General features: G+C 34.9%; 1 protein-coding gene across 1 annotated transcript in view; it reads right to left on the minus strand.

Moving 5' to 3' along the window:
- Positions 1-285: 285 nt before the first annotated feature.
- LOC107037300 (extracellular serine/threonine protein CG31145) overlaps positions 286-12633 on the minus strand; it is a 73886-nt gene continuing 61538 nt past the window's right edge. Inside the window, exons 4-7 of the mRNA XM_015255781.1 lie at positions 9872-9964; positions 9449-9753; positions 7905-8178; positions 286-2610 (exon numbers count right to left, since the gene is read on the minus strand). Coding sequence (XP_015111267.1) covers positions 2376-2610; positions 7905-8178; positions 9449-9753; positions 9872-9964 — 907 coding nt within the window. The 3' untranslated portion in view covers positions 286-2375. The remainder of the gene's footprint in view (positions 2611-7904; positions 8179-9448; positions 9754-9871; positions 9965-12633) is intronic.

Here is a 12633-nt window from a genome sequence, read left to right on the forward strand (position 1 = left end):
ACCATTCGGAAGCATATTGCTAATTTATTAGCAAAAATAACTATACTATATGCAGTACAATACCAATCTCCCACTTCCTTACGATTACCGTTATCCGGTTGTAGAGTAAACAGATTCATTGGTTGGTCACTTACCTTTTCATTCGATTCATTGGTTGCTGTCCACACATGGGGGAGGGGAAGTAGCTTGAACCGAATTAATGGAACGTTTCATGAACTACTGGCACACTCAAAGAAGAAAAATATTAAAACCCGATATCACCGGAATAAATTCAGTTTAGTGAAGTATTCATGAAAATTCTCTTTTATTATTTATGTATAAGAATTCACACAAAACAGATACCTATTTACAGGCAGTCGAAAAATAACATTCTCTACATACACCCAATGTACCTTCGAGGATGAATTATGCGTCAATTCAGAGGACAGTTTCAGGGAAATTTCAGTGGAGATATGTTGTTTTTTGCATCGTTATTCATTACGATTATTGTTGGCTGGTTGCAGAGTTTGTAGTTTCATTAGTTGGTCGCTTAATAACGAAATGGGTACATTATTCATTCTGCTGGTTAAGCCTCGTGTCATTATGCGGTCGAGTTGACTATTTCTGCATTGAAGTGGTAAAACTCTTTTTTATTTATAACACTGTCATTATAATTTCGTTTACATCGCAGTAATGAGTGGTTTTGGAGTGCACTTCATTACATTCAACATTTTTCCCTGAATTCACTCCTTATCGCGGTAATAATTCAACAATCAGCGAGATGGCAACAGTCCACTTAATTAATTTCACATTTCCACAAAACCAAGTCCGTCACACGTGTAATCATCTCCCCATTGTCGAGAAAACAATGTGGAGAGTCAACTTGTTCAGTTCTGTTATGACCACTTCAATACTGAATCGTATGGATTTATATATCTGTACATTTTAAAATCCTTTGTATGTACAATTTAATTGAATTGAAATCAGAGAAATTGATCAGTTCTCAGTGATTTTATACACATCAATAAACCTTTGGAGAAGTTTAAAAAAAAATGTAAAAGTGCTTTTTATTGGGGAAGCGAAATCCTTCAATTCCAATTCTCGCATTTCACTCCAATAATTCATTGTCCTTTGAGAGAGTTTTCTCGACTCCTCAATGATCTATCTAGAATTATCCATCACTCCTCGCTCCACAGATACGTAAAATGCCATCGATACAATTGATCGCAGTTATTTCTCCTCGTGCACATTTTACTGCAGCCTTATTCGATGTAGAATAGCATTCAATGCGAGTGCCATCGTTGAAATGAAATCATAGCATAAAAACAGAGACTTTTGAAGGTCTGCGTACATTAAAATAGGAGAAATGAACAACAGTAACAAATAATCGGATAGAGGGAGTGCAAAGTCAAAGTGACACGAATGGGAAAATAAACAGAAAATATTCTGGACATGTACTTACACTCAGAGTCAGGACATATTCCACTCTTTTATACATCCATTTATACACAATTTACATAAATATGCAGGGACGTTCGAGAGCCGCGCGTAAATTCTAACCAGTGATGAAGAATTTGTGGTGAAGAGGTAAAAATAGAGGAGTTCTGAAATTTACTGTGCATTATTTTCAAATTATCTTGGAAGCTGACGGATTTATCGAAATATATTTTTTGCGGCTCGTGAAATTTCCACGAGAAATTTCTTTCGATACATTTTTCGGAAGCTTCTGCTTCCAAAGGTATTCAGTGGATTAGAAAGAGAATTAATTTTTTTCGAAAACAGGGAAATTTCAATTTTTTTCTTTTCAAGTTTGCAAATTATTGGCGAAATAGCTTCAATTTTGTCCGTGAATATCTCGGAATCTGAGGGAGATGCCGAAATTTTTGTAATGACCTTTTTTGTGGGGCAAATTGCGGGCTATGAAAAGGGTCTTAACAAAATTTTTGCTGTCTCCCGCAGATTCCGAGATATTACCGCTTCGCTGCTGAATTGATTTATCAAAAATCATTGAATTAGATCTTGCAAGTGTCTATACGTCTTTAAATACTTTCAAAACTAATTAATTCACGAAAAAATGTTGAGTTTAGGAAATGCTCTACACAAACTTCCCCTCAAGGTTTTCCTCCCGAAGATATTTTCAAAATAATGCACAATTTACCCCTTCACAACTGTAAAAAAACACCATTTGCACACAGAGCCAGCGAATAGACCCACAAAATTGTCATAAAAAAACGACAATAACATCTGCGTACCAATTTTAAAAAGAATTTCCCTACTTGACCCCCGGGTTCCCTCAACAACATAAAAAATAACTATATCACATTTAGTTGGAGCGTTTGTGCCCAATATGAAAAATATCCTCCCACTTAAAAATATTTAGATTAAACCGTGGACTATCATAGTTTGGGTATACTCCGCTGATCGAGTTGTTGCTCCTGATTTTGCTCGCTCTCCTCGACCGCGTGATCAGGCTGGACACTGCGATTTAGGCAATCTCGTATTGCCTGAAGAATGAGACCAACACGTCTGTCAAGTGCAGTGAGATGTGGCTCCCACAGGACAGGCGCCACGGGATCCTTCGCCATGCTCTGACGCATAGCGGCGCTGAGCCGTTGAGGACCGTTGTGGTATCTGGAAACAGACAAGATCCATCAAAATAATTTCCCGGGGATTGTTATCCGGAATTACATGCGGTGAAATAGTATGCCGAGGAAGTTTCTAAGTTGGATTATGGTAATTATTGCGTTGACAGGTTCGTTCAGATATTTCGGGGAATATTAATGGGGATTGAAGAACCGGTGAAACCTCGCATTTGTGATTTCGTCGGTGTTTTTTTTAATTAAAATAACCCCCTGTACTTTTGGATATTTTCAGTTTTTCAATTTTTCAACTAAATTGCATGGAAAAAATTTGAAAAAATTCATACCCAGTCAGTATTATCTAAATTAAATTTCGCAAAACATTGATATTTTTTCAAACATTTGCCTCTTATAAATAAATAATAAAACTTGTTCGCAAAACGGTGGATTATTTTTTATGAAGTGTCAAAAAAATTCTTGATTTTTTCACAACTAATGAAAACAAATTCAGATTTTAATCTTTGATTACAATGGAAATGTTGATTTTCTCATAAGACAACGGGTTAAATCCTGATTTTTAAACATTTCTTCTTTGAAAAACCCAAAACGATAATTAAATTGAGGAAAAAATTAGAATTTCGAATCTAATCGAGTCTTCTGCATTTTTTTGCAGTTTTCAATAATCTTCGAATTTACCGTAAGGGTAGACCTACTTTAAATGAGCGTAATTTTCAAATCTTTTTTCGAATTTTATTTGCGTTCTCATTCATATCAAATGAGTAATTTTTCAAATTTAATTAAAGTTTCGTTTTAATTTAAACAAACGTTTGCTTGAGTGAATTTATAAATGTGTAGTAATCCTGAAACACATGGTGCAATACATATAAAAAAATAGATATTTTGCCAAGTTTGATGACCGATACGTTAAATTTTTTTATGAACTGTAACGAGTGCCCATTCGTCGTGAAATTCAATTGATGAAAAAGAAAACTTATAATCAAATAATCAAGTAAGGGAGTTTAACCCTCTTGACCCTCGTAACCTTGTTGTACCTTGTGACCCTTATGACCCGAAAGGTCCCAGAATTTATTGATTAATGCGGAAATATTATTAATTATATTTATAATTAATAATTATTATAAATATAATAATAAAGTAATAATAACAATAATAATAATATTGATAACTATTTATAATTATTAATATTTTACAATTAATAATTATTATAACTATATTTAATAGTATTAAAAATATTACATAATTAATTAATAATAAATGCAAACAATATTTGAAATGTTTACTAATTTTTTCTATTGAATTTTTTCATACATGTGAGGTCGAAATAATTATTCTGACATAAAAAATTGGAATTTTCGAATTTGACGAATACAATACTTCCGTTCGGAGCGACCCCTTCCCTCAACCACTCCCCCTCGCCCTCCAATCATGTGACGTAATATTGGAATGCCCCGTTACAGCCCTTCCGCGAAGACTTATTAATAATCCCCGCGTAATAACTAATTCCAGTTTTAAGCAATAATTAATCAAGATTATCTCGTCGACTGTCGGTTCATTTTCGTCTACTGACCTGCCTCTTCACTATTCTGATTTAATTCCAACAAGAGCTGCGAATATATTCTTAAGCATTACTTCAAACTTATGCTAAAAATTCTCCGGTACCGGGAAGATAACGCATTGCAAGGACTTACCGCTAAGTGCAAGCGGACAATTTATTCCAGTACTTAATTAAGAGTATTATGTATAAATGAAATGAGAGTAGTTAAAGTACATTTCCATGCTTCACTTCCATTACTCGATTTAAAAATTACGGAAATTTCATTGTTCAATGGAATATTCGGAAGTCAGCGATGGAGACGAATGTGATTAATCTTTAATGCATTCCGGGATTGAATGGTTGATGAATACATTTAAGATGACATTTAATTACATAATTTTAGACGTAAAATGTAAATGTAAAAGCACTCAAATTGGAATGGTTAGCGTGAGGAAAAGAGTGAGTTCTCCCATTTTATCGTAAAATCATTTATTAACAAAATTTACGAAAAAGTCTGCCATTTATTTGCGAAATGGACTAAAAACGATGATCCTATTATATATTGAAAGATTATATTCTTGATGAATGCGTCGCCGAGAAAATATACAGAAATTCTTAGAAGTTTTCCATTCATTTCAACAATATTAGTGTGGGAAATTAATGAAATCGTATTTATTTCCACGAAAACATTTTAATTCTATGAAATCTTTCATTCATTTCAAATAAAGTCTCCTTTAGGATCTCATAAAAATAAATTTGATCCAGATAGAAGATTACTACATGTTAATAGACTCATTTTCTTTAACCTTTAATCAACTAATTTATTTATCACAAATAAAGTAATTATTTCGATCAAATGAACATTTATTTGTATTCTGAAATGAGTGGATATTCGATGTGAATAAAATCACAAGTAGGAATAACGTTTGAGTTTGAATGAAAGCTTCATTATGAGCTATTTGAATAAATCCATTTTTAGATTTCAATAAACTGTTGCCCTAGATATAAAAAATGTTGGTTTCCATAAAACTTTTTCCTTGAAAATCTCTCATTAACAAAATAAACCGGTCATTTCTTCTGCTCCATCACAATTTTAACATGAAAAAATGCCCATCTAAATCTCAATCTCCCCAAGGGCTCAATCAAACCGAAATTAGACAGCTCAATGAAATATTTTGGAGCCAGGGATGAGAACCAATGTGAGCCATCATTAATAAATTCCAGGATTGAATGGCTAATGAATTAGTTTGAGATATTTGATTCTACAATTTTAGACGGGACACTATTTGCGCATAAAAGTATTTTCGTCTGGTTTGTTGGAGCGTTCAAATCGGAATGATAAACGTGAGAAGGAGAGTGAGGAAACCCCGAGGAAAGATCCTTGGCCCCTTGTGGATGAATTTTCGAGGGCGGTTGAATAACCGGGGAAGAAGAATTGGGGGCAATGAATAAGGAAAAGGTATCGTCGTACATTTTCAAATGGTTGAATGTCGAATTTTCATGGCGAAATGCATTCTCAGGGAATTATTATACTATTGACTTCTGAGGGAGATTCTTCCTCAAGAAAAATTACACGACAGTTCTGAGATCGTCGACTTCAAAGGGGAATTATTATTTGATTGATGGCGAAATATTACACCCTGAGAAGTGCTTTTTTTATTAGATGAGCATACTGTCTTTATTCGATCTTAAGCTCGAATTTTATTTGCGTTTTCAGTCATATCAAATGAGTAATTTTTCAAATTTAATTAGAATAAGAATTTAATTTAAACAAACTTTTGCTGAAGTGAATTATATATAAACGTGTAGTAATTTGTCATTTAGATTAAGTAAATAGTCAATTGCATTCTGCTATCGTATTTATTTATAATGAAGGAATTATTCATTTCATATGATTAAAACATTTTCATTGCAATAAATATGAGTTTATTAGTTTCCAGTAAGAATATTGTTAAAATTAATTGAAGAATTGAAAGTAGCGAGTTTAATACTCTTATTTTAACCCGTGATACCTTTATTCTGACCCTCACGACACTTGTGACCCTTATTCTGACCTTCACGCCCCTTACTTTGACCCCTGTGACCTTTAATCTGAACCTCAAGACCCTTATTCTAAACCTTATGACCCTTATTCTGACACTCATGATTAATATTTTGACCCTTGTGAGCTTTAATCCGACATTCATGACCCTTATTCTGGCCCTCACGACCCTTACTTTGATCCCTGTGACCCTTAATCTAACCCTCAGGACCCGTATTCCGACCTTCATGACCCTTATTTTGACCCTCGCGACCCTTAATTCCCAAGTTTTCATTTTGAGTACCAAATTTTTACCCCCAGATGTCGATTTAGAGTTTGATAATATAAAGAGACATTCGAAATTTGAATGAAGAAAAGGAAGCTTCTCCAAGTAAATTGAGGTGATAGATCGTCCGGTCTAGTCACTGTAGAAATGTGAAATACCGATGGGAATGTAATGTTCCTCCACCTCCAACAGTTCAGCTTCAAGGGCCAGAAACAGTCAAGAGGCAAAACGTGAATCTACACTTTATACCGAGCAAACCCTCCCCCTCCCCAGGAACAAAGAGGAATCACCACCAGCAGAGTCAACCCCAAAAAAGAGACAGCGATGTGGGAGGAAAAAGCGAGAGTGGAGAATGGTTTGGGCGTTTCATTTAAATTTACTTTATCCACCTCGGTACCTCCGGGGGTCTCTGCGTGAAAGCTGCAGCCAAGAGGGCTACTTACCCTCTGCAAGACCCCTTTTTACTCAGTGAGTGAGCCAATTGGAGAGGCTAAAATGCTCCATTATCGATGCCACGACACCTGGACCATTTTAGCTACTTCGGTGAGGAAGATACTCTGTACGCTTGAATTGCTAAACTAAAGACAATATTTCTCGACGGATTTCTTTTTAATTTGAAAGTCAGAATTGAGTTTCGAGGTTCCGGGGTACATTTTCGGGGGCTTTACTCTAGGGAAATGGTTTATGGATTCATCTGGAATGAATTGAGATAGATTCAAGGGGATAATGTTCTTCGCATTTTGTCGAAAATATATTAAATTATCTTGAAATTGACCCCTAATAGATTTGAGTTTTTATCCAAAAAAATTGAATTTCATGATGTTTATTGTAAATTCAGCTTGGTCTGGATTTTTTTATAATTACTGGTCAGGCGAATGAAACTCTTCATGGACCATTTCAAAAGATATTTTTTGTTACGGAACTTGAAAATCAGGGGAATTGGAATTTTAAAAAATGACGCAACCTGATTTTATGCAACGATTGATTTAATTCAGATAGAAGATTTTTGAATGTTAATAAATTTGGGATATTCACCTTCTGAGTAATATCGTCTCTAAGTGATAAAGTCGTTATTTAGATCAAATGCAGAATTATTCATTTTTTGAAACAACTATTTATTAAATATGACTAAAAATTCAAATAAAAACGAAGTTTGAGCTTCAATGAAATCCATTCACTTGATTCAAATAAAATCTACTTAATTTGGATAAAAAATCTTGTTTTCTGCAAACAGTTTGCCTTGAAAATCGCTCATTAACGAGATGAACCCATCATTTCTTCTGAACTCATCGCGATTGACGTGAAAAAAAGTCACCAGTTACAGCTCAATTTCCCCGAGGGCTCTATCAAACTAAGTAATCAGATACTTGATACAGATGAGACGAAGGAGTGGGAAAGCTCTGCAGCTGACACATTGTCGTAACACGTAATAACACTCTATGAGAGGGAAAATCTTATTTGGAAACCCGGAAGGATTGTACTCACTTGAGAAGGGTCCCGAGGGTCGACTGTCTTATCACGCAGCACTGTAGCAACGGTGCGAGGATGGAGGTCTCGTCGTGGAAGGGTTTGCCGAAGCCCCGTCCGTGATCCAAGTGAATGATAAACGAGTCATTTCCGAATGTCTTGAATGTCTCGTAGTGGTGTCTGTCCATGTTGCCGCTGAGAAAGTCTAGGACCGACATGTCCATAAGGTCGAGGAGTCGACGACCCTCGTCGTACGGTGGGATGTCCCTGATCAGGGAGCAGTAGTTGGAATCTGGAATAAAATAGTGGGTTTTCTTTTTGGGAATTTTTGAGTTTGTATTTTTGCGTTCGGGTGGCAGTTTTGTAATCTTTTTAATTTAAGGCCCGGATGGATTATTTTTCGAACGCTATCTCGATTGTTTTTCCATCTTCGTAATCTAAAATATATCACAATTTCCACTGGATTTTACATCACATAGAATAGTGTTACATCACCTTAAAAATTATGATTTTCAAAGAACATTTTTAATAAACATTAGGAAATAACTCCGACAGAGAGGAAATTGTAAGTGGATAATTTATCATGGCAACTAACGGTCTGACAGGCATTGGCTACTGAGGGAAATGACGACTGAACAGCCATTAGATACTGTAAATTATTAATTTGCAAATTCCTTCCTATTGGGTTTATTTACCAATTTATTCAAAACGTTCTTTGAAAATGTTCAGTCTGTTTTCAACTTTTTTTTTATTGTACAATCGTATTTTTTGAAGACTCCAGGGACATATAAAACCGAATGGCAATTGATGAACATTTCAGATTATCAAATCTATTCTGTCAAGTCATGCCATGTTCATGGAATGAGAATTCTAATCTTAGTCTAGCTTTGATTATTTTACTTTTACTCATTAAATTTTTTTAAACGATAGAGAAATTCATTTTCATTGGAATAAATTCAAATAACAATAATGAAATTTTCTTTGAAAATGTTCCGTTTATTTTCAAAGTCTTTTTTATTGTACAATCATAATTTTTGAAGACTCCAGGGATATATAAAACTGAATGGCAATTGATGAACATTTCAGATTATCAAATCTATTCTGTCAAGTCATGCCATGTTCATGGAATGAGAATTCTAATCTTCGTCTAGCTTTGATTATTTTATTTTTACTCATTACATTTTTTTTAAATGATAGGAAAATTTATTTTCTTAAATAAAATAAGAAAATAAATTTTCCTATCATTAAAAAAAATGTGTACTGTGACCATATTCACAAAAGTGCATTCAACAAATAAATAACATAAAATAAAAATTTATTTTCATTGAAAAAAATTCAAATAAAAATAATGCAATTTTTTCTACTTCAAAATTTTGTTTCTAATCTAAAAAAAGAATAAATAAATGAATGCATATATACATTTCTTTGAATTATTTATCATTATTTATTTATTTATTCTTTTCTATTTATCCGCATCATCCCGACGATATTTTTTTTACGCAGAAAAAAGTGAATTGAAGATTTAAATGACCGTTAACCCAATTTAAATTATCGCCACTGACCTGTCTCCCAGGCGGCCTTCCTTCGTTTATGATAGCTCCTCCTCCAAGGATGTCGCCATACTTTCCTGGCCGACAGCTCCTTTCCCGGTAGAAACGCAGCGAAACTACCCTCCAAAGTGTCGGGATTGCCACAGATAGCGTGACTCGTGTCGCAGTAATAACTGCATCTCCCGTGAAAGCACATGTTGCCAGCTGGACTGACGAAGAACGTCTTCAACAATTCACCGTCCGCCAATTGATATATCTCCGTGGTCATGTTTAGCGTCCGACCAGTCACTGGCATTGCTCTCCTGAACCCCAACAGCCTGCGCAAATGCAATGTTTACGTGCCGTGTTAGTCACTTCGGAATCAGTGGGTATTCATTAATTTTACGGGTCTCCCGTTTTTGAGGAGCAATTGCTAATGGATTTATGATTGCTTACTTGTCGAGGTGGAAGGTCGCTATCTCAGCTGTGTGGCGCTCGAAGTCCGTGAAGTAAAAGTGATTTGGAAGCGTTTGTTGTTCACGTGGAAATCTGGAAATGAAGACGACGATGTTGTTTGTAAATTTCTGGAAATTTTTGTTTCTTAACAATTTTTTCGGATTTTTTTTTCTAGTAGTGTTTAGATAATTGGAAAATTAAATATCGAATGCATTCGATATTTAGTTCCACATGACTGTAAATAATGTGTGAAGTAAAGTTTGGGATGAGTAATAGAAATGGAAATGAGAGTCCTTGTATTCCTGAGGGGAAGGAATAGAGATGGATACGTAATTGAAAAATTGATAAAGTTAATTTTTTTGAATAGCAAAGTTTGTTTTTTTTTAACAGTTATCACACATAATTATGACAAACGCTCTTTTTTGCACAGATTTCACGGAATTTTATAATTGAAAATTCACTCAAATTGGATTGACAAAAATTAATAGAAACCACAAATTTCAGTTTAAGTATTGTGCGAAAATTAATGAAAAACAGGAAAATTCAGGTAAATATATTATTCAATTTTCAATTAATTCACGTTCACGTAAATTGCGAAATTCTTGTCCTGCTCAAAAATGAGGAACTCCACTGAAATTTTAAATTTCATAATTTTTTCCCCTCCAAATCGAATTTAATGTCACTTTCTTACAAATTACTATTAAACTGTCCATGAAATTTCATTTTTTTGCCAACATTGCAACTCATAAAATTCTCTACAGGAAAGATTCTCCGACAATTTTCTCCTAGTCTCCCTCAGCAAATTATAAACCAAATTTCATTTTCAAAATCGCTAAAATTGTTTTTTCTTTCAATTTTCTTACAAATGAAGAAATATCACTGAAACTAGTAGATTTATCGAAAAATATCAAAAGTCCTTTTTTCTAACTCACGAAATTCTCTACAAAAAAAATTCTTTTCCAATTTTTCCTAAACGTCTTCATCCCAGAGATATTTCACAAATTACAAAACAGAAAAAATGATTCTTTGCTCATAAAAATTTTTCAATTCTGGGCATTTTGCATAAGTAGTAAAAATTCACTGGCAATTCACTTCCAACATCTTCTCAATGCACCCAAACTGCCTCTTGTCGTTATCATCCCTCCATTTTTCACCCTCTCATTGTCGCCCCCCCCCCCAGAAAAACATTAATACGAAGTTGACTGGTTGCTGATGAACCTTTCACTGGGTGTCGACGACACAATAACTACCTCAACGCTGATGGCTCACAGACACTGAGCCCCAACTCTGTATCCTACAGACTAAAATGAAAGGAAGATGGACACACACGCCTGCAAAAACGACGACAGCCACGCGGAAATGGAAAAAAACACTGAACATTGTGTAGCTGAAACCGAGTTATTATCTCAGATTCCTCTTACTTTCTCTGCAATTAATTCCGCCGCTGCCCAAAAAAAAATTTCAATTATTTTCATTGATTAATGCAATAGACTCATGAATGAGGAATGCAAATAACTTTTTCAATTTTTCTTGGGAATTTGAATCGAATTGAGAAATTCTGCTAACGAAGACCAAAAATTCTTACTGCCTTTCATTCTCTCCTGAGGGAGTTAATTAATTCGTCGTGGCGAGGTAATTAGCGCACGATTTGCATCTGATTAAAAGTTAACAGGAGGACTCTGCGGTGCTGTAAGGTTTTTGGCTGTTAAATAGAACGAACTGGGATGGACTAGGGGGAATGGGAAATGGTGGGTCAAACAGAAAGGAGAGCCCGTGGAAGAGTTTTGTTCATCTCCACTTGCTATTTCAAATCCCAGAGTTACTCGTCACCACTGTGGACACTTCGTCGACGGCGAGGATTACCCGTGCGTAATTACACTCTCCGAATGCTTTTCAAATCGTAATGAATTCGTCATTATTCTCTTTGATGGAGTTTGCGGAATGTTATTGCATTTGGTTGACCTTCTCTGATTGAGACAGATCATTGGGAATTCGAGAATTTTCAATGTGCATCCGGAGAAATTACTTTTTTCAATGAAAGAAGAAATTATTTTTTTTAACAATATATTTTTGGTGGATATTAATAAATTGATGTATTTGTTGCAATGGAAGTGTTTTAATTATCTCTCTATATTTTAAAAATCCAAATCGACTTCTGGTGATAAAAATTTGGTACTCGAAATTAAGACTCCAAAATTAAGGGTCATAAGGATTACGAGGGTCAAAATAAAGGTCACAAGGGTCAGATTAACGGTCATGAGGGTTAGAATAATGGGTTGAATAAGGGTCCAATAAGGGTAATAAGGGTCAGTGTAAGGATCACAAGGATCAGATTAAGGGTTAAAACCTAAGGGTCACCAGGGTTAAAATCAGGGTCACAAGAGTGAAAATAAAGATCACAAGGGTCAAAATAAGGATCATAAGGGTCAGATTAAGGGCCTTGAGGGTCAGAATAATGTTTTAAATAAGGGTCACAAAGGTTATATAGGTCAACAATTACATAAGGGCAACAAAGGTCACTGTAAGGGTCTAAATAAGGCTCACAAGAATGAGATTAAGGGTCACAAGGGTTAGAGTAAGGGTTCAAATGAGGGTCGTGGTGGTCAAAACCAAGGGTCAAAAACTAAGGGTCACCAGAGTCAAAATAAGGGTCACGAGAGTGAAAATAAAGATCACAAGGGTCAAAATAAGGATCATGAGGGTCAAATTAAGGACCTTGAGGGTCAGAATAAAGGTTTACATAAGGGTCACAAAGGTTATAT

This window comes from Diachasma alloeum, unplaced genomic scaffold, assembly GCF_001412515.2.
Source record: "Diachasma alloeum isolate Michigan unplaced genomic scaffold, Dall2.0 Dall_scaffold_00216, whole genome shotgun sequence".
In the NCBI taxonomy this organism is placed as follows: domain Eukaryota; kingdom Metazoa; phylum Arthropoda; class Insecta; order Hymenoptera; family Braconidae; genus Diachasma; species Diachasma alloeum.